At 41.0% G+C, this 23670-nt stretch overlaps 1 protein-coding gene across 2 annotated transcripts in view; it reads right to left on the bottom strand.

Annotated features, from left to right (window-relative positions):
* NCK2 (NCK adaptor protein 2) overlaps positions 1-23670 on the bottom strand; it is a 143231-nt gene that overhangs the window by 38059 nt on the left and 81502 nt on the right. For both annotated transcript variants that reach the window (XM_054585800.1, XM_054585811.1), the window contains exon 3: positions 4291-4532. In XM_054585800.1, coding sequence (XP_054441775.1) covers positions 4291-4516 — 226 coding nt within the window. In that variant the 5' untranslated portion in view covers positions 4517-4532. The remainder of the gene's footprint in view (positions 1-4290; positions 4533-23670) is intronic.

Genomic DNA, 23670 nt, shown 5'->3' with positions numbered 1-23670 from the left:
AGTAGGTGCTCAGTGATACCCATTGATCTTTGAAAGGCTTTTACCAAATGTAAGGCACTGGAACACTCTAAGTATGCAGATAGAGTTCGGAAGCCCAAGTTATGTTTCCTCTCCCACAAGCCAACTTTATATCCTGGTGGGGTCTCCAAACCACTCTTGTATATGTCTGTTTTTTTTAACGTACAGAACCTTTATAAGAATGTTTTTTTCCCTGCCATTTGAGAGCAAGTTACCCAAATGATGTCCCAATCATTTGAATACTTTGTGTGTTTTTCCACAAACAAGGACATTATCCTTCAGAACCACAATCCAAGTATCAAAATCAGGCAATGAACATTGATACATTATTACCACTTAACTCCAGGATGCTAAGCAAGTTTTGTTAGTAAGTTTTCAGCTCTAAAATAAGAACTGGTTGTCACTAAAATTTCCTCTAATGTTCTAAGTGCTTTACTCTGCCACAGAGCCCTAGCAAATGCCCATCTACTAAATCCTGATATTCAACTTGCTATAGTAGAAGAAATTCAAGTTTGAGTTGAAGTCCCATCTCTGCTGGGTAACTATGACTAATGAATTCTTGGAGAAGCCACTTAGCTACTCCAAAGTCAATCTTAGCATAGACATGCTTCTAAGAACCTTGTGAATTTCAATCACAAGAATCACCTTCTCCTGGTAAAAAGCCATTAGCTCAAACCAGCACAAGCACTGAGGAGTCCCTTTTGGCAACTCCACTCTGCTCCTAGGTCTGGCTTAGAATCACAGGTGGGAGTCCTAATCACAGAGAGGTTTCTATGTAGCCGTATGGTCACTTTGGGACAAATGTTCAAGGAGCAAACCTTGTGGCATGTCACTTTTGGATCCAGAAGCCTAACGATGGGCATGTGTGCCTTGGATCAGGCATTATAGATGGAACTGTATCATTTTGTGCACCCTAAGTCGGCACGTGGACTTAGTCATTGAGAAGAGTTACCCTTTGGGGTTTTGGTGGGTTCCAGCTGTTACAAAGTGGTAACAAACACTGCTCTTCAGCAGCCCAAAGGAAAGTCTTTCAAAAAAGACCTCCTTGGAATCAGCTTCCTCACATCTAAATATTTTGCACTTTACAACATCTAATACCAGGGATTTTATAACTCAGGCTGCCATTTCCAGGCCAGATGGTAGCCCAAGAACACTCCTCACTGCGGGGCTGGAGGGCTCTGCAGTCAGAAGCCTTCAAAATACCAACTGAGCACTGCTGGTGGCAACGGTTCTTAACAACTGATGCTTGCTATCTATGGACAAATTCTTTTCGACTATTCATGATCATAAGATGAATTATGAGAGGAGATCCAGTATATAGAAATGTTTTGCCCATGAGCAAGTAAGGACTCATATTGTTTTATCCAATTACAAATTATTAAAGGAAAAGAAGAAATGGTCACCCTTTCCTAACAGATTTTTTTGTGAAAGATACTGCTTTCTCAAAGTCACTCTAACCAAGTACTACATGTGATTAATGTACTGCCAACATCAACATACCAGATGAGTACAAGAACAGAGGAGAGAACTTGATAGAGCTACAGTTATCTGCAATTAGAGATATAAACACACTTGTAACACTGTGACTTTGCTGAGAAGTCTGGTGCTATTTTTCCAAACAAGGCATCTGCTAGGGAATTTTATTGTAGACTTAGGAATTAAGGTAGATTTCCCCAGCAGTACAAATTACAACTGTGGATGATACTGTGATACCACTCTAAAACATACTATAATTCTGACAGCACACTGGTAACAGCAAACAGGAAGCCATGACCGCTTTAGCTCCAATCTTTTTTTTTAGCAACAGAGACCTCTGGGAGGCAGGGGAACTGCAGAAGGTCTTCTTACTTTCCTTCTTGATAACAATGTCAAGTTTGGCTGTGGCGATGTAAGAAGCCTCTCCACTGTGGCGATTCTTGCCAGAGGACTCCCTTCTCTTTGATATTGCTCGAAAGGGCAACAAAAACTTATGCTGAGGTAACAAGGTCTCTCCTTGTCCAACAAAAGCAAGGCTTTGGGGGAGCATGATAGATACATCGAAACAAAAAGACATACAACAAAGCGGGGCACTGCTCTACGGAGATGTAAATACCGACTTTCAGACTATGACTAACAACAGTTACTAACAGATAAAATATGATTGCATATGCGTTTTTATTTGTACAGTGCTCAGTACAAACATTTCCAAGGCAGTGTGTGCCTGAGTGGGGACTGAGCCTGGAGGAGAGCGGTCATTCTCCAGGGGAGCACACTTCACTCAGCACAGCTCTCGAGGGCACGTGAGAAGCAAGCTGATTCTATTTAAGGAAGAGCTTTCTAACAATCTGTGATCTCCAAAAATGGAACTGGCTGACTTAGAAGTAGAAGTGTTCCAGCAGAGCAGGGAGGCCATCTGTCAGAGGCAGGGTGGGGCCCAGCACCCAGCATGAGGAGGGTGAACCAGCCTGCCTTGCTCTGAGAGCCCTCAGCACATGCCCATGTTGACCTGGTCACCGCTCTGATCACAGCTAGTGGGAAAACTAAACACTGGGTGAAAGACGTGGTGAACAGTTTCAATATGAGGCTTTGTCTCCTCTCCTCCTAAACACTGAAGGAAGAGAAAGACAAGTTATTCAAGGAAATTTTTAGATAAATCAGAGTGCTTGCTTTGCCTTATTTTTTCCCCCAGTGTTTCATTCACTCAGTTTCTGGACATTTCATTCTTTACTAGAATCTTGAGAGTATATTTTTTAAAATTAGAATAAAAAGACAGAACTACTTAACAATGTTTAGTAGCTCAAAAAAAAAAAAAGGCACTTTGCAGGTGAAAAGCTGAAATTGGAAAACATACATAAAATTATTATGCTCAGCCACTCAAAGTATTTACCTATTCATGCTACTTACATTTCTTTACCACAGTTAATTAAAAGGTGTAAGAATAGTACAACAATATTTCTTTCCAGTGACTTGCTTGGAAAACAAAGATAAAGGGATGTCAGTTTAGTGGAAAAATAATCAGATTGTTCATGAAAAATGAAATTTCAACATCAGGCTTAGAATCTCGGAGAGCTGGTAAGCCGGTGTGTCTCCTACACAGGCCTTTGTTTCATTTTTCTCCCCAAATCACGGGCACAACCTAATCTCTAATACAAGTGTACTATCCAATTAACAAAGACTTTAAATGGTTTTGAAGAGTTAGTAGACTTTTCAAGACTGTGAAATGAAAGACAAATATTTTGCAACACCCACTACATTTAGTATAATTTCCTTTTCAGTTTCCCCACCTGTCACCTTCTCCCCTAAATGGGAAAAAATAATTACCTTGTTAGAAATAAAGAGGAAAAACTCAGGTAAACATAGCATGGGTGATAATATTGACTTATTTCAATAGTAAACTCTTAAGTGATAACCCGCAGTCTCATATGCAACAAGATACTTACATAAGGCAGCAACAATAACTTTTTTTAAATGGCAGCTCAGTTCATTTATTCTTCAAAAAGGCCCTCAAAGTTATTTTCTCACATAATCTGGAGCAGTAACTAGTGCAAGTCAGCCTGATATGCATACAAAATACAAAGGCAAAGTTGGCTGCCATTAACTTCAGGTGATTAAAATTGGCCCTTCCCATCTCCCAAAAGCGGAAAAGGGAAAGGCATGTGGGAAGAACGCTGGACATGAGCCAACAGAGCTAAGCACCCAGCAGTCCCCACCTGAGTGACCCTAGATGGCCTCAGACATCACACTGGTGCTTGCCCAGTTGCCAAATTAACTGACACTGTCCAGAACTTTTGGTATGAAATTCACCTGGGTTCAAAGTGCTTCTCACTATCTCCTCCTTTTCTATGCATAAGGGCCAAATGGACAGGATTTTGTGAGAGAGAAAATACTTGATGGAATGACACAGGCGGAGCTGTTGATATTTTTGGAGGTGGTAATTCCACTTCATGATCCTTTAGAATGTTGGTGTCAGGAGAGAGAGACATGTGCAGGGGCCCAAAACACATGGCAGCGTCAGCTTACATAAAACTCCAAACTCCAAAATCTCCAGGAAATGACAGACATGATATTTCTCCATTTTCGTCTCTTAATTTTTGGAGATTAAAAAACAAGGCAACTAGAATAATGTCAATATTTAAAATAGACCCTTTAAAAACAAACACACAAACAAACAAACAAATCACAAACTAAAAAGATGAACACTTTCTCCTCAAAAAGGGCCAATGAGGCTTTCTCACTCTCCTTAACGGGAAGTAGTTCAGTTCTCGCGTGGGTCCTAATGCAGCGAACACTCACCTAGTGTGTCTTTCAGGTTCTTCACCAGGGAGCCCTTCTTCAGGCTGTTCTTCCTCTCCACGTAGTTGGACGGCACGTAGCCCGTCCTGTTGGCGGCGTTCCTCACCCGCCACCACGTCTTGGAGTCATCCAGCAGCCACAGGCGCTCGTTCTTCTTGATGTCAAGCTCCTGGTCCTGTTGGGCAGTGTAGTCCCACTTTGCTATAACAATGACTTCTTCTGTCATCTTTCATGGAGTCCTTCTGCCAGCAAACATTTGGAGATGTTCATTAGAGAACCATCAAACACTTCATCCTTTGCATCAAATTGAAAAATTATGCAATTGACAGCTTTTATTACAACTTGGCAACCAGTTTTCTCCTGCATCTTGAAATAATCAATGTTAGCATGACCTTCTTTCAATAAGCTTTAGTATTTTGTTTAAAAACAGCAACCTTATAAAACAAATCTTAATTTTGTACACTGTGAATTCTGCAGGCTCTGCCAAAGACAAAAATAAACTTTCAAAAAATTCTAAACAACAATATAATTGTGTTCATCCAATTAAGCAACAACAGATCCTTATAGCTTATATGTTTACATCCACTTTCTTAGTATGTGCTGAATTTTATGAACATATTTAATAATTTAAAAAGCACCCAAATTTTTCCTATAAATTAAAATGAAAATAAATGTATTACTACAACGTGGTATCCTGCACTGGATCCTGAAACAGAAAAAGGAAACCAGGTAAACACTGGTGAAATTCACGTAAAGTTTAGTTAATAGTAATGTATCAATGTTAATCTCTTAGTTTTGACAAATGTGCCAGGGTTGTATAAAATGTTAATACTAGGAGAAACTGAGTGAAGGGTACAAAGGAATGTTTTGTACTACTTTTGTGGCTTTTCTATAAAATTATCCTTGAAACCTGTACACAGATGTCTATAGCTGTTTCATTCATAACTGCCAAAAATTTGGAAGCAATAAAGGTGTCTTTCAGTAGATGAATGGATAAACTGTGGTACATCCAGATAATGGAATATTACAAAGTAATCTTTTTTAAAAAGCTATCAAGCCATGAAAACACACGGAGAAAACTTCAATGTACATAACCAAATGAAATAAACAAATCTGATTCTCTTACAAAGACTCTATCTTTGACCAAATGTTCGTCAGGTCCCTCTGAAGCCTCTTCCCAAACTAGGCCTCGACTTTCATACTTCCATATCCATCTTTGCACTGACCAATTTTAACAAGAATCATGCTAAGTTGATTTGGCCAGAATCCTTCACCTTAACCCAGGTGAAGCCTGACCACCAGATGGTCTGCCTTTAGGAAGAATCCTGTTGGTCAGAATACCCCCTTTAATGTTTCCTCCTAGGAATTTTCCAGCCGGCCAGCCCCAACCTGCTCCTAGGCTGTAAACTTCTGCTTTTCCTTCTTGTGTTTGGAGTTGGACCCAATCTCTGTCCTATACTGCCAAACTTCCATGTAGCAGTCCACTGAATAATCTGCCCCAGGGTTCTACAATAAGTGCCATGATTAATTTTTTCTTTAACAATTCCAGCTACAGAAATTCTGGAAAAGGCAAAACTATGAAGACATTAAAAAGATCTCTGGTTTCCAGGGGTGTGGAGGGAGAAAAGGGTGAACAGGCACAGCACTAGGGTTTTTAGGGCAGTGAAAATATTCTGCATGGTACTTTAATAGTGGCTATATGTCATTATACATTTGTCAAGATCCATAAAATATACAACACCAAGAATGAAACTGTAATAATACAATTATCCAAAAGTAAAGTTTTCTGCCCCGACTGAGTGGTTTATCGGTTGGAGCATCATCCTGTACACCAAGTGATGCGGGTTCATTCCCTGGTTGGGGCATGTACAGGAGGCAACCAATCAATGTTTCTCACATTGGTGTCGGCCTCTGTCTCTGTGTCTCCCCTCGCCCCTTCCTCTCTATAAAATCAATAAACATATCCCCAGGTGAGGATTTAAAAAAAAAAGTCTATTAACATCAACAGATAAATAAAGCATGTTATATATCTAGGGAAGTCAACTCTGGAAGTAATAAATAGAAAAGGTATACCTGAGTGACTAATATGAAGATAACTGTCCAGTATTTCAGCAGTTCCATACTTCTTGGGTAAAATTAGGGCCAGTTATTTTTTCAGCAAGAAAATTCAATATTCAGTTCAACTGACTAGAAGTCTCTTCAAAACTAGAAAGAAAGGCATAGTGGAAAGACCAGACTAAAATCCCTTCTAGTTCCCATTATTTCACAGGGATGACTTTAGGATTATAGAGGCAACTGACGCAATGCACACTGCTACCATGGAGGTGTAAATACCGTTTTTAAATAACATGACACTTTCTGCCAGATGCTGTAGAAGTTTATAAATAATGCATGTTCTCCTCTTTTATAAAGTGAGTTTACAATTTAGAGATAACAAACCTCTAGAGAAGGTGGCAATATTTAATAAAGCTTATATATAATGTATACAACAACCAATAGGATAGAGTTTACACAAAGCTCATTTCCTAAAGGTAGACAAGTTTGTAATCTACTTTCAGAAAATGTCAAGTCCATACCACGTGTCTCTCTATCCTGACCAACCTTCCTGTCAGGTTAGATTTTGAAAATTATAAAGGTGGGTTTTTGCTCCCTTTAAAAAATAATAATAATGAGAGCAGTAATAGGAATAAAAACCAAAGAATTTCCCATTAGAATCCCAAGTTTGTTTCTCAATTCCAAAATTTTCAACAGAGTTTTTAACAAGGGCAGGGCATCCCTTAAGACCGATCAAAGCAATTTCTTAATTTTCTGCATGACTTTAGGTAAGGAGCTGGCCAGGCATGGGAGCTGAACATCCCATGGGAGCTTAAAAAATATCAGTGCTTGGGCTCTCCCACAGATCAACTGTATCAGAATCTCTGGGAGTGGGGCCTGAGCTTCAGATTTTTACAGCTTGTGATTCTGACAGACCTTAGAAGGGAACAACCAAGTAAGAGGGACATGAGTCACCAAATGGCCTCTGCAGGTTGCATTCCTGGTCGCTAGACCTGTGGCCTGTTATGAAAACTCAAATGTTCAGTTTAGGCAAGTAAATGTTGAGTGTATGGTGGGTACTTGACACACATGAACTCATTTAATCAATACAACACCCCCTTTCAGAAATAGAGGTGTTATCCTTTAGGAGACTGAGGATCACAGAGACTCAGTGACTTGTTAAATGGGAGTCAAGATATTAGCTCATGTCTGTCAAATCCCAAATCTGAGCTCATGTGTTCACTCTGGAGGTGGGTGGTTGGGTGAGGGTCTAATGTATGGTCTGTGTTTTGATAAGATATATTCCAACTCAGGAAATCTATGGTTCAAGGACAGGTGATAGTAAAAGTTTCTCTGTATTTAGGAAAGGCCTGGTTGTTCCTCAGCCACAGCAATGGGTTTAAACCTATTCTAATGGATTTATGACAGATTCCCATCAATACAAAAGTTTTAGGGGGCCAGTCAATCAACTGCCTCCCTCCAGTGAGTCATCCAATCAACAAATGCTTCATCCCAGCACTGCAGAAGGCTAGCAATCAACAGCTACCTCACCCAATCGAATCCACCAAACAACAATGATCTTATCACTCCAGCACTTATGACTGTTAGCCATCAACAGCAATCCCATTAGCCACACGGTAATCATACATACACAGGTCAACCAATCTATAAACGCTTCAGCTTATGAAACTCAACTAATACCTGATCCCATATTTCCCCAAAACTTTCATCAAAGGAGACTGACTTGGAAGCATATGCTCCTGAGCCAACCAGGAACACAGTCAGCTTTTTCAGGAGCAGAGCTGTGGCCACGGACGGCTGCCTTCCTGGCTCCTGCTGTAAAATGCCAGAGCCCTGCCCTCAGGGACCCCACAGAAGTGGGAAAGAAGAGCACCCATATAGGGGGGCACCTTTCCCATAAGTAGGGGTGATGGAAAGAGGTGATGCTGGACCGCTGACAGGTAACTGGCAGGGAGCTGTGATAAAGAACAGCAGTGGGGAAGGGGACAAGGAAAAGGAAACTGATTTCAGTCTTCAGAGATGAAAAGTCATCAGAGGGTACTCCAGGCCAAAAAGGTGTAAGCAAGAACCAGGGGTAGGAACACATTACTAAGCAGAAGAATTAAGAATATATGACTCCAGAGAGAAATTTAAGATAAAAAGTGAATAGGGTATGTATTTCAATGTGAAGTAAAGTACCCTCCCCTCGCCCCACACCATCATCCCAAGTTCCTGCCAACATTTACTCTGTCTTTTCTTTGCCAACAGAGGAGGGAAAGGCCGGCTGCAGGTCCATTCTGGAGGGAACGGCCTGTCGAGTAAGAGTGCAGATTTCACCCCTGAGACCTTGGGAAATGTTTCTAGGACCCTATTTTCTTTCTAAAAACAATCCTGTTAACTACATCTCGCTGGGTTACATACTGCTCATAATAGCCTGTGTTCCTACAACATCCAAAAATGGTCACAGATATTTCCAAAGAGGTCTCAGGGATCAAGCTGAACCACTTGGTCATAACTGCAAATACAGGACATGAGTCAGGAATCTGAGATTCTAAGCTTAGCTGAATCATTTGTACGTCCACTTTGGACTCCAGCTTATTCTGTAAAATGGGGATAGCCATCGTTGCCCAGCCTCAATAGGTGCTCAGCAGGAACATGGTAATGCAGTACTTAAGAGGCTGGAGTTTAATTCTTGCAGATAGGGCTGGAGTCCTGCTGTGCTGCCTTAGCCCTGTGGCTTCCTCTGTAACAAGGGGGGTATTAACAGCACCTCACTGAGGAGCTTGTGAGGAAAGCTCACCGCCCACATGGAAGGGACACAAGGATGGGAACCACACTTAAAACCCTCTGTATACTACACCACACTTTATACATGTGACGGGGGGCTGGGTTCTAGTGACCCCTTCCTTCAGTCAGGATTTATTAAGCATTTACCATACAACTGGCAGTTTTCCAAGGCACAAGGGTTCCTTGGTGAGGAAGATGGGCCAGGTGTCTGCTCCTTGTGATTCAAGCCCTAGGTGTAGAGCACCTCCTCAGAGACACTCAGCATGGGGCAAGTTGCGTCACCAGCACCAGGAAGCTAACACAGTGAGTAAGTATGCCAAGGCCAGTCCAGAAAGGGAATACTTTCTATGCTTTCCCTCATTTATTACAATACAATGTTTTCCTCTCTTGGCATATACCTGCAAATACTTCAGGACACCTCAAAGAAGCAGTTTTAGAAGTAACTAAAATACCTTATAAATTCTTCATTAAAGTTTCAAGTTGTGTTGCAGACCAAGGACGTGCCAGATGCTGACAAATCTGACAAGAGTTGGCAGGAACCTGTGTATCCTTTGGGGGACAGAAAGGCCAGCTGGTGGCTTTTCACAAGCAGTGTCGCTAATCACAGCTAACACACTTCAACTTTAAGTAGGACACAGTATGGAATCTAGTGGCTGTTCCAACTCTGAGGAAGTTAATTAAGCTGTGACAAGAGTCAAGGTCTCACTACTTCCCTAAGGCACAAAGATACATTACATGTAAAAGAGAAAATAAACCATAGCGTTTGGCTCAACACACCCTTTTTCCATAGAGAGGGAGAGGTGCCAGTGTGGCTGACATCAGAGTGCTGGAGGGGCACTTGGTTACAGACAGGACACTGACATTCACCTGGTCCTGTGGCAACCAACACATGTTAGCATATCAGCTGTTTACAGCGAACCTCTGAAATTACCGACAGATACATTTAATAAATGAGGAAGCCAGGACAAAGAGACAGTAAATAACTCATCCAAATCCACAGAGCTAGGATCCAAACACCCTAGAACTGTCTTATCACAATCCCAGGCTTCATCTATTGCTCTCTACTGACTGGTAGTGTTCCTTGGGAGCAGAATTTTGTAGCATAACTTAAAAAAGAAATCCTAAGGGTGAAGCAGATGCTGATAAACAAGAACTGAGCTTCAATTTCATTTTGATAAACTGGTAAATGAAAATACTAAGGGAGAAACTCCCAATTCTCCAGGTATATCTGGGAAAGTTTGTCTTTTTTAAAATATTTCATTAGAGATGGGGTAAATGAAGCCTGGACTAATTAAAAGGCAAAAGTTTCCCAATTCTAAAACACAGGTGCGTGGGGAGCAGGCCTCTCTGCTGCTGTCTTCTGAGCGGATGACACATTCCTGCAGCCACTCCTGCTGAAGGTGGCTGAATAGCTGAGTCAAATCACTAACACCCCTGTGAACTTGGCTTCATGGGTTATTTTGGAGAGGGTCTTTTTATGATTTGTGTTCAAATTTTATTGGATAACGGTCAAAGCCTATGGCCTGTAAAGCCTCTACAGCTTTGAATTTTTGAAGGTTCCCTTTGTGGTCACCAATGTAACCCATTTCTGAAAATGACCCAGTGGGAGAAGGCCAGGGCATGAAATCCAGCCTCAGCACCAAGGTGGGTGACTTTGGGGGAGGTTGTTTAACTTCCTTGACCAGCATTTCTGTGTTTGTAAATGGGGTCAGGACTTTGGTAGGGAAAAATGTGACAATGGATAGATCAAGGACCCGATACCTGGTCCATGTGGACTAAATGTTGGACATTCTTGCTTTTCTTCTACATTTGTGCCATGCTGAGTCAGTAGAGTCGAGAGAATGAATGAAGTTTTTACAGGGGTTCAAAAATAGACCTGCACTAGATTATATAGTGCCATTTAAAAAGAGAGAGAAAACTTAAAATCATAAGAAGACTGGTGTTTTAAGGTAGTGCCATACTACTAGGATGCCACGTATTGTGAATCCTATTTCTGCGGGTTTACAAAAAGACTCCAGTGGTTCTCGGTACATCCCAGCTCCCACTGTAGTAGATACTAATGATGTCAGCTTTTTAGCCTAGAAAGATCTTCATGTGTCCACAGTACTTACTGGAATACATTTTAAAGACCAGAAGGTGTAGGCAAGTTATTTTCAAAACATAAATTTAAAGTATCTGTTGATGTTTATTCCAGAGAACCAGCAAGTGAAGAAAGACACTTAAGTACCCAAAGATGGGGGTCGGGGCGGGGGGGCGTCACTGGCTTTTTGTTCTCTTCCCTGGCTGGTTGCTCCCAGGACCCTCCTGTGCCCTGGCCCAGCCCTGGAGCATGCGAGCAGCAAGCTCCCCACTGCTGGCTGCAGGGCTCCCTTGGCCAGGTCTCTTTCTCAGGCTGCTGGCTCCACTGCCCACCAAACAGCCCAGTGCCCCAGAGCAGCGTTTACCACTTTTTGGAGTCATTACAGCAAGTATTAGCAGAAGCTCATGCACAAAATATACTACATGATTTCTTTTTAAAGTATGGTAAAATATACTTTAAAATTGGTTAAAATGGTAAATTTCAAGTGTACAGTTCAGTGGCATTAAGTACATTTACAATGTTGTGTGCAACCATCACCAAAATCCATCCACAGAAATTTTTCATCTAAAACTGACTAACTCCCCATCCCCTTTGCCCCTGGCAACTACCATCCTCCTTTCTGTCTCTGTAAATCTGACTTTTCTATGAACCTCATATAAGACTTCTACAGCATTTGACCTGTTGTGACTGGCATATTTCACTGAGCATAATGTTCTCAAGTCTCATCCATGTTGTAGTATGTGTCAGAATTTCCTTCCTTTTTAAAAAGTCTGAAAAAGCTGTGGTCGGGTGGCTCAGTTTGTTGGAGCGTCATCCTGCACACCAAAAGGTTGAAGGTTCAATTCTCGGTCAGGCCACACACCTTGCCCTGTGCATCTTTGTGACTGTGGGTTCAACCCACAGTCAGTGCATGTACGGGAGGCAACCGATGTTTTGTCTCTCACATCGATACTTCTCTCTCTCTCTCCCTTCCCTTCTCTGTAAAATCAAAACATATCCTCAGGTGAGGATTAAAAAAAATGAAAAAATAAATAAATAGCATGAAAAATATTCCATTGTGTTGCCCTGGCTGGTGTGGCTCAGTGGACTGAGTGCCAGCCTGTGAACCAAAGGGTCGCCAGTTCGATCCCCAGTGTAGGGCACATGCCTGGGTTGCAGGCCAGGTCCCTAGCAGGGGGCGTGTGAAATGCAACTACACATTGATGTTTCTCTCCCTCTCTTTCCCCCTTTCTAAAACTAAATAAATAAAATCTTAAAAAAGAAAAAAAAAGAAAATGCCTTCCAGTGTATACCATGTACTAATGCTGCTATGAATATAGGTGTGTAAATATCTTTTCAAGACTATGCTTTCAACTCTTTGGGGTATGCACCTGGGGAATTGCTGGATCATATTGGTACTTCTATTTTTACATTTTTGAGGAATCACAAAGCTATTTTCCAAAACAACTGCACCATTTTACATTCTTATAAGTAGTACACAGTGTTCCAACTTCTCCGTATCCTCACCAATGTTAGTTATTTTGTTTTTTTGACAACAGCCATCCTATTTGGTGTGAGACACACATAATTTCTTCAGTGTACCTTCTTTTTACTGGATCCTGAACAGGATTTGTTAGTAGATGGCAATTCTCAAGAAAAATAGAATTTTATACTTTATAATAAATCTAGCGTTTTCTGTTCCACTCCCTTTGCCATCATTTTTTAAGAAGGATACCTATTATTTTTTCATCCTTCCTTCCAAGGTGAGGTAACTCCCCACCCCATAAAACCACATTAAGAAAAATACCTTAAAATGTGAGTTTATCAACCAGTTCTCAAGAGTTAATCACCAAGCAACTCATTTTACTAAGTGCTAACTAAGTGAAATGCCTGGGCAAAATCAGTATTCCAAAGTCCAGACTACAGGTCAGTACCACTCATTCATGCCGAGGACATTTCATAGGGAAAACTGGGAATTCTGTTGCTTCAGCTATAATCCAGGAAATGCTATTTTTTTTTTTAAAGCTTTTATTTATTTATTTTTAGACAGAGGGGAAGGAAGGGAGGAAAAGAGGGAGTGAAACATCAATGTGTGGCTGCCTCTTGTGTGCTTCCTACATGGGACCTGGCCTGCAACCCAGGCACATGCCCTGACTGGGGATGGAACTGGAGACCCTTTGGTTTGCAGCCTCGTGCTCAACCACTGAGCCACACCAGCCAGGGCAAAATGCCATTTTTTTACACATAATTTACCACTCAAGCCATAAGAGTATCCACATTGCTAACTTTTGCTAAACCCTCCTCAGTTTCCTTGTAGGTGTCCTAAACACTCATTACACCAGAAAGGAGGTTGTGAAAGTTAAGTGATACCTGAGTACTATCATTTGGGAAAATTACTGTCAGTTTAATAAGCCGATTTTATTACACGGTATTAATGATAAAACAAATAAAATTCAAATAACTACACTGGAGTTGGAATTGACACTGTCTTAGGCCAACCTCAAACACATCACAGTAATGAAGTGATGAGACAAATATCAGCAATGGAGAAATACCTGTAAAGGACAAATTCATAGAAACAGAGTAGAAAAGCGGTTGCCAGAGGCTGCAGGGGCAAGGCAAATAAGAAGAGGCTGGTAAGAGGGATCAGTTTTCAGCTCTAGGTTCTGAGGATCTAAGATGAAATATGTAACTGTATAGTTGATAACATGGTATTCTATAATTGCAATTTGCTAACAGAGAACTTAAATGTTCTTGAGAAAAAAAGATAAATATATGAGGTGATGGATGTGTTAATTAACTAGACCGGGAGAATCCTTTTACAATGTATACATATATCAAAGCACCACAAGGTACCCTTTAGATACCTTATAATTTTATTGGTCAATTCTACCTCGAAAGATATGAACTTAAAAAAAAAGGAAAAAAGAAAATTACCATTTATGACAATGAACAATAATTTTTTTGGTGAAACTTGACCCTCCTTTAAAATGCTAACATAATGAAGTATTTTCAGGTAATGCATACCCACTGCTCACACAGGAGACAAACAACCATCAGTCACCATTGTTAGGGGTTTATTAGGCCTATTTTTTTCCACAACCAGAAAAGTACTTGTAACTTTTGTAACTTAAGTATCTATTTCAAAAACTTATCAAAAAATAAATGTCATTAGCTTCCTCAATTCTTACCAATGAGTTCAGCTACATCAATCAATACCTGACCTTTTGCCTTATCACCTATTATTCATGATTCTCTGACTAATTCTGAAACATACAAGGGTGAAAACAGAAGCACATTAATAAAAAAACCCCAAAGTCTGTATTATCTGGGTCTCACAACTGTCAAGTATTATTAAGCTGCCTACCAACATCATTTTAGTTCTTCCTATCTACATGGCCTATGACCACATTCTTAAGCATTCTATGTTTTAGATTTCCTGCTTTAACAGAAGTGGGAGTTACAGAAAACCCCACTGTACCACGCCCTGGGGATGGAGACCCTCACCCATCATGCTCAGCAGGAGCGTGGCCCAGGGCAGGCAGGGACTGAGTACAGGAGAGGGGACAAGGGCTACTTTGGGTTTAATCACCACACAGATACCTCTACAAATGCTCTTGGAAAAATAAATGCTAAAATTTATTCTGAGTATACAACACTTTTAAGGAAGTCTTCCCTATCATTCATGGTAACAGAATGAAATAAAGATTTCTAGTACATGTACTGACTTTTTACAATAAATCTTATTTTTTAGAACTGTTAGTTTCCCCTACTGACATATTATATCAGTACAGAAAATTTTAACAATTAATAAACCAATACTGATACATTATCAACTGGAGTCCATATATTACTCAGGTATCTTTAGTTTTTTACCTAATGCCCCATCTCCCTTTTTTAATCCTGGGATCGCATCCAGGACATCACCTTGTATTTAGCAGTCTTGTCTCCTTTTAAGGTCCTCTTGACTGTGACAGTTTCTTAGACTCTCTTTGTTCCGATGACCTTTACAGTTCTGAGGAATATCTGTCAAGTATTTTGTCGAATGTCTCTTAGCTAGGATTTGTATGATGTTTTTCTCCTCATAAGACTGAGGTTATGGGTTTGGAGAAGGATGACCACAGAGGTTAAGTGTCCCTGTCACTGCGTCATATCAAGGGTACATAATATCAACACGACTTATCATTGTTGATGTCAACTTTGATCACCTGGCTGAGGTAGTGTCTGCCAGGTCTTCCCACTGTGAAATCATTCTTTTTTTCCCTTTTCCACACTGTGCTTTTTGGAAGGACGTCTTCAAGCACAGCCCACACTTAAGGGTGAAAGTTATACTCCATCTCCCTGAGGAAGACTACCTACAAAAATTTTTTGGAGTTTTGCACAAGAGATCTGTCTCTCTTCCCATGTTTTAAGATTTATTCAATCGCTTACTTATATGGGCTACAATCCAATATTATTTATCTTGTTTCGATTGTTCTAACATTGGCTACTGAGTGCTCTTTCAGTTGGGTCCTGTGTCCCTTTGACATACCACTATCATTGTGAGAGAGAGAGAGAGAGAGAGAGAGAGAGTGTGTGTGTGTGTGTGTGTATTATGTGTGAGTGTGTGGGAGAATGTGTGTGCTTTGTGTGTGTAGAGTGTAAGAGTGCATGTGTGTGTGGGTGTGTGAGTGTGTTTTGAGCACATACTTACTTCTGGCCCCACAAGATTCTCCAGGCTCACTATCTCTTCTGCCCCAGTATCAGAATCAATATGGCTGACTTCACAGTAACCAGCAATATTTACATCCCGCTTTTGGTATACTTTACACATGAGACTTCTGTGTTAATTCTAGTCCAGCTCCTTGGTCACAGTACTGTTAAAGAGAGATGCTGTTCTGTGACAATGATGGTATTTGATTTCGAACTAGCCTTCCCTCCTGCTAAACAATGCTTTTAAGCAATACATTGCACTAGTTACCTAACTTACTTCTCCAGTGTCTGCCCTGTCAAATATCCCATCTCCTTCCATAACCACAGCCACCTTCTCCCACCATCCATCTCTCCCGCAGCCTATTTCTTGAGGCTCAGTCTCATCCCCATCTCCTCACTAACCTGTGCCAAACCTCCTGATCCTACCTACAGTCTTGGCTGTATGCATTTCATGTGACTCCAAACCTGATTATTTTTATCCTTGAATTAGGTGAACCAAAGCAAAGTAACACATGTTAGGAGCACTTACAGAGATCTCAGTTGTTATAAACCAGGAATCTGACAAGGCCACCAAAAGTTTGAAAGGGCATTTACACCTACCCCACACCTGCCTGGGCAATCAAATATGCAACGGAAGCACACACAACCTGCAACCAATCCCTTTCAGACTTACAATCATTGGCTCAGGCCAGCCCTTGGTGCTGCCTGGCAGCCTACTCCATGTCCCTCTCTGCCTCTGTGAGGCATCTATTTCAGATCGCTCTTCTCCACCTACTCCTATGTCCTTCCCTGTTCTCAAGTCTCAGGTGGATGAATGGCCTTGCTTCTTGTTTCACTGAGGAAGCCATAAGCAGTGAAGGAAATGTCTCTTCACACCTGGGAACACCGTACTCTCTTTGTTCTGGGGCAGGCATCTGGATGTTCTTCTGAGGCCTGTCCTCTGTGTACTCAATGCCACTCCCTCTTGCCTCCTAAAGGAATCTGCTCCTACAGTTATTTGCCTGTGCTACTGTGTAATGAATATTTCTCTCTCTTCCAGGTCATCTTACCTGCATGTTAACAGCTGACACTGTCCATCAGCCCTTTCCTGAATACACCTCTCACTTGGCTCCTCAGCTACATAGCTCCCCTCTTCTCTTTTCCTCCCTGGGTGTTCCTTCTGAGTCTGCTTGCTGGCTCCTACCTGTGAGTCTTGTATTCTGATCTACAGATGCAAGAGTAGCTGGGCTGTTTGGGGCCCCTACTCCATCCCCACTCCCTGGATGAGTCTATCCATCTTCCTGACTCTGACTACCATCTCTACCCAAGCTGCTCTCAAATGTTGGTCTCCACTCCAGCTCTCTCCCCAATCACCAGACTTCTACTCCCAACTGCCTATTCAACACCTCCGTCTGGCTGTCTAATGTGCACTTCAGACTTAAGATGTCCAAACAGAACTCTTCATTTTCTCTACCATAAACAAAAGAAAACATATCAAATAAAAGACAAAAACTTCCTGTCTCACACAATGTTTTCTTTTGAGCAAATGACATAGAAGACAACTAACCAACAAGTTTGTTCATCAGGCCAAAAATCTTAGACTCTTCTCTCACATTTCCAATCCATTTCAGCAAACCCTAGAGGACTGCACTCAAAATCTGTAAGATATCCAACCAGTCCTCACCCCTCTACTGGGCTGCTCCAAGCCAGCTCCCGCCTGGACTGTGCAACTTCCTCCTGCTTTCTGCTTTCTTCTCTCCATGCAGCTCCATCCAGCCTGTCTCCCTAACAACAGCCTTGTGACAACTGTAAAATGGACAGTGATTTGTGTCACTGCTCTGTTCAAACCACATTGTAACTTCCCAGCACACTAGAATAAAATTCAAAGCCAAAAACAGCTTGGTCCTGGACTCCTCCAAATTCATACCCCTGGCTCCTCAGGCCTTACTTTTCCTCAGAACAACCAAAGGAGCTCTGGCCTTGGGGCCTCTACATTCACCCCACTGCCTGGAATGCTCTTCCCCAGACATCTGCACAACCTGTTCCCTCACTTTGTTCTGGCCTCTGTTCCAATGTCACCTCTCTTTGTTTCTCCCTCCCGCTCATCCCATTCCGGACTAAATTCAACTCTCTGCCTGCCCCAACTGGCCACCAGGTCTACAATGGCTGCTGCTTCTTCTCCACATTTTTTCTTTCTTTTTTTGTGTGTGTTATATTATTTGTTTATTTTTAAATCATGTTTATTCTATTACAGTTGTCTCAATTTACCCCCCTTTGCCCGCCTCCACCCATCCCACTCTGCCTCCCCCTCCCACAGCCAATTCCAATGCTATTGTATGTGTCCATGGGTCATTCATACATGTTCTTTGTTTAGTCCTTTCTCCTTCTTTCCACCATTGTTCTCCTTCCCCATCCCCTCTGGTCACTTTTAGTCTGCTCCATGTTTCCATGCCTGTGGTTTATTTTGTTCGTTAGTTTATTTTGTTGAATAGATTCCACTTATAGATGAGATCAAATGGTATTTGTCTTTCATGGACTGGCTTATTTCACTTAGCATAATATTCTCCAGTTCCATCCATGTTATCACAAAAGGCAGGTGTTCCTCCTCTTTTTTTAAAATGCAGATTGATTCCATTTATTTTTTTATATGTCAAAATCCACTATATTAAAAAATTTAAATCCATTATAAAGTCTCAGCAATTAAAACATGACACCAGCACAGAAATAACCAAGTAGATCAATGAAATAAAATGAGCATTCTAGAAACAAATGTACATATCTAACAATGGAATATATGATTAAGTTGATATTTCAAATCAATGGGAAAAATAAGGCTTATTCAACAAATAATGTGCATGGACCACTATTACTTCAAATAAAACAAATATAGAGCCCTATATCACACATTATGCAAAAAATATTCAGGGGAGTTAAAAATCAGTATGTAAAAATTTAAGGAGTTTTAGGAGAAAATACAAAATAATATTTTTCTTACCCTGAAATAAAATATTCAAACCCAGAAGCTATAAAGTAAAATAATGACAATATGACTATTTTAAACATTTATGACTATATAATAATACATATAAAAAATGTTAAAGGACAAATAATAGAATAGGATAGTATTGGTTATAAATCTAAAAAAGGGTTAATGGTTCTTTGTATTTTTTTTAGGGAAAATATTCTACAAACATTTAGTCAACAAATGGATCAAGAATACCAAAAAGTCATTTAAAGCTTTTTAAAAATAATAGAAATAGGCAAGAAATATACAAAAACAGGGTTAGTTTCAACCAATACTAACGTAACAATAACATATCATTGTCACAATCAGATTAATAAATATTCAAATATTGGTAATATCAAGTATTGGTGACTATGAAAGGAATTGGGTATTCTTTTTCTTCATTTTCCTAAAGCAGTCCCTTTAGCATATTTTGCAATGCTGGTTTGGTGGAGGTGTATTCTTCTAGTCTTCTTTGGTCTGGGAAATTCTTTATCTCACCTTCCATTTTCATTGAGAGCCTTGCTGGGTAGAGCAGCCTTGGTTGCAGGCCTTTGCTTTTCATGACTTGGAATATTTCTTGCCACTCCCTTCTGGCTTGTAGTGTTTCTGTTGAGAAGTCAGCTGTTAGGCGTATCGGGGCTCCCTTGTATGTTACACCTGTTTCTCCCTGTTTGTCTTTGATATTTGCCATTTTCATGATGATATGTCTTGGAGTGGGCCTCATTGGGTTCCTCTTGAATGAGACCCTCTGTGCTTCCTGGACTTGTGTGACTTTCTCTCTCCTCCAATTAAGGAAGATTTCCATCATTACTTTTTCAAACAGGTTCTCCCATCCCTTGCTCCTCCTCTTCTCCTTCTGGTATCCCTATAATACGGATATTATTATGTTTCAGGTTATCCTGCATTTCCCTCAACACCTCTTCATGCTTTTTGAGTCTTTTTTTATTTTCTTGCTCTTTCTGGCAGCTTTTTTCTACCTTGTCCTCCAGCTCGCTGATTTGATCCTCTGCTGCTTCTAGCCTGCTTTTGATTCCTTCTACTGTGTTCTTCAATTCAGACACTGCATTCTTCATCTCCTCTTCCCTGTTATTGATAGTTTACATGTCCTTTTTCATGCTGATATAATTTGCAATAAGTTCTTTGTAGTTTCCCTGTACTTTTTGGTAACTCTCTCTGAGCTCACTGGGCTCATTGAGTTTTCCTTGGCTCTATTTCATTTAGTTCTCTTTCTGGGGATTCCTCCTTTCCCTTCAATTGGGGGGTGTTTCTTTGTCTCCCCATTATTTGTGAGACTTCTTTTTTGCTTCTGTTTCCTAAATTGACCTGTCTTGATTTCCTGACTTTGTAGTGTGAACTTCTATGGTAGGAGACTGCTGTTTTGGGGTTTTCTTTTTCCCCTTTCTGGTTCTGCCTCTGATGATGTCAGATGTTGGCACTGTCTGACCTTAGGCAGTCTGTTCGAGACTTCCAGTAATATAGTGTCTGTGGCTGTCTCTTTCAGCTGTTAATCTAGTCACTCTGAACTCAGCAGTCAGGCTTAGACACCACAGGGCAGGGCAGAGTCCCTCCTAGCAGCAGGTTATTGTGTCCTCTCACATTGCTGCTGCTCAGAGGAATGATCTGCCTGAGCCAGATGGCTGCTGCGGTACGGGGGTAGAGTCAGCACCAGGATCCCACCAGCCACTCTCTCCATTCTCTCCCCAAAGCCTCCATCTCCAGTCTCTCCTTAAGCATCTGTGGACTCTCAGCCCCCTTTAGCCAGGGATCTACTATCTGCGGCTGCCACTCTGTACTTCGCAGTCAGGCTTAGCATTACCGGGCCAGGGCCAAGTACCTCCTGGGGACAGGGCTACTGTGTCTTCTCTCTCACTGTTACTGCTCAAGGGAGCAGTGTGCCTGAGTCAGATGGCTGCTGCTGTATGGGGAATGAGTCAGCACTGGGATCCCTCCAGCTACTCTCTCAGTTCCCTCCCCAAGGCCTCCCTCTCCAGTCTCTCCTCAGGTGTCTCTAGCCCACTCTGCCCCTGTCTTTGCCAGAGACCAGTGTAAGTGGCTGCAAATAAAAATTTATGTGTTGGCTCTTTCAAAGGCTCTTTGCATCTCTAGCTGCCATCTCTGTCAGAAAGCAACCCTGCTGCTTTTCGCAGCTGGCTGTTATATGTGTACTTTTGGGGCTCTAGTGCTATAGGCTGGAGATCTCCGCTTATGGTTTAGACCTCACTCTTCTCAGGGGGATCCAACTGGCCATTTCAATATCCTTCTGGTGCTGCCACCCGTGGGCACCCCGCCCGCCTTCTCAAGTCTCTGCCATACTCCTTACCAGTTAGGTTGTGCTAAAGCTGATTCCTCTGTCTGTCCGAGGTTATAAGGCTCCTCTCTCGCTATTGTTCGTTGTTTATTCCAGGTGCTGTCTCCACAATATAGTTGTAATTCCAGATTGGTTCTGGGAAGAGGTCACTGTGACTTCCACTCATTCCTCTGTCATAGTGATTCTCCCTTTTTCTTTTCTTTTTCCACGACACTGACCAGTACTTCACACATATTTTTATTGACCAATTGTTTATTTTCCCTTACTCAATGTAATTCTTTGAGAATAAGGACTTTGTCCCCTTGTTAACAGAGCAGTTAGGGGAGCCTGAGCCCATGACATACACAACAAGTATGTGCAGGAGGAACTGGATGGGTGGCTCACGGATGCTCTATTTGGAGCATCCAGTGCTTCCTCCACACAAACCCATTCGTGGTGTCAGCCACCCTATACTGAAGTCCTCATTTGCAGTTGGATTCAAATGTAAGAGGGTTAATCTACCTACCACAATCTCACCTTTTGCTATAGTCATTGTTATTCTACATAATAATGGCTTTTTACTCATGATGGAAGCCACAGAAGAATTCCAATTAAAAACTTAAATTTTATACTGTTAGCTACTTTGAATAAAAGGGTGAAAGAACATCAATATATATCAACATTCATGAAATACTAACATTGAATGAACAGTAAATCTTCCAGGCCTTTCTAACAACTGACTAGCATAGTAACAGATAATGAAAAAGTTTAGCAAAAGTCATTAAACTACTAAAATGCACAATTTAAGACTAGCAAAAATAAGCTTGGTACTGTCAATAAAATTCCACATTTAGAAACTGTGTATTCATCTTTTCCAACCTCTAAATTAAAAAAAAAGTTGTTGAACACTGAAACAACACAAAATGGATATGGCCTTTCAGCAGATCTTTTAGAATACAAGATACCCGTCTACATGAAAGCATTCAAGATTATAAACAGTGGTACCCATTGTTGGCACAGTAAAAGACTGCTCTAGTTAAAGTCTGGATTCTCATGTAGGAGTTATCAATTTTCATAGATCAAAACATAATGAAATACACTTGCGAAGAAACTGCTGTAAGCAGTACATATGATGATAAACAACTGGTATCTAGAATATGTAAAAACTTACAATTCAAGAAGAAAGAGACCTACAACTCAATTTAAAGGCAAGCAAAAGACGTCACTGCACAGAAGGACAGCATAAATGGTGAAAAAAACATAAAAGCTCAACCACATTCATAGCTGAGATCACACCGAGATACCCTTTTACACTAGACGGAAAAATGAAAAAAATGATAAGGAAGTGTCGGGAAGGCCACAAATCATAGGGAATCTCTATATTCTGCTCAAGAGAGTAAAATGGGAAGGCAATTTGGAATTATGTTGTAAAGGTGAACACTGACATGCTGTACAAAATAGCAACTCCACTCCCAGTTATTGGCAGGAGAAAACTCTGGCAGCTGTGAGCCAGGGGATCTGCACAACAATGCTCAGGGCAGCATTGCTTATGACAGTTAAAGAAGAGAAATAAATAATCCAGTCAACAGGAGAAGGAATAAATGGGTCTACAGTCACACAGCTCAATATTGTAGAGCAGCTTCCCCAAATGACTGACTGAAACCACATGGGTAGAAAAAAGGAAAAGGACTAACTACATCCCACATGGTTCCATTTTCATTAAGCCCTAAAACAACCAATTAAAACAATATTGTTTAGACTTATGCATGTATATGGTAAAACTAATTTTAAAAAGGAAGGAAATGAATGATTGAGTAAATAAATAAATGGGGGAGAGGAGACAGATTTTCCCAGGAGAATTCTAAATAAATTATGTAGACTCCCTGCTCAAGGTGGTGGAGCTTAGCTCCCCACCTTCAGTGGAGCCTGCACTCAGGGACTTCCAAAGAGGAACATGGAATAAAGAAAGAGTAACTTCAGTGTGGAGAGACCTGACAGACACTGCCTCAGCCAGGCGATCAAGGTCAACAACACACTGGTAAGTCAGATGACCAATGTGTATTCTTGATATGATGTAATGAGAATGGCACTTTACCTCTGCGGTCTTCTTCCAAAAAACCCCTAATGCTAGTCCAGTGATTTTCAACCAGTGTTATGCCAGAATTTTTAAAACATGCAATGCTTGACTAGTTAGACAGGGGCACTGACCTCTTTTCCCTTAGATGGTCAAATAAAAAAGTGACAACAACCAACACAACAATAACCGTTAGGTGTGAATGAATCAAAATTATACCTTTTTTTTGGTCAGATCAGGAAAACTATATTTTTTGGTGTGCCACAGAATTTTAGTAATTAGTTTATGTGGGCCATGAGGTGAAAAAGGTTTAAATCACTGTATTACTCTAATGGTAAGAAAAACACCAGATAAATTCCATCTGAGGGACACCTGACAAATCCTCCTTAAAGCTGTCAAGGTCATCAAAAACAGGGAAAGTCTGAGACTCTCACAGCCTAGAACACAGGACAACCAAATGT

The sequence above is a fragment of the Pteronotus mesoamericanus genome, unplaced genomic scaffold, assembly GCF_021234165.1.
Source record: "Pteronotus mesoamericanus isolate MK-2021 breed Mesoamerican mustached bat unplaced genomic scaffold, CSHL_Meso_final contig_121, whole genome shotgun sequence".
NCBI classification, from domain to species: domain Eukaryota; kingdom Metazoa; phylum Chordata; class Mammalia; order Chiroptera; family Mormoopidae; genus Pteronotus; species Pteronotus mesoamericanus.
This window is presented reverse-complemented; position numbering and strand designations above follow the sequence as displayed.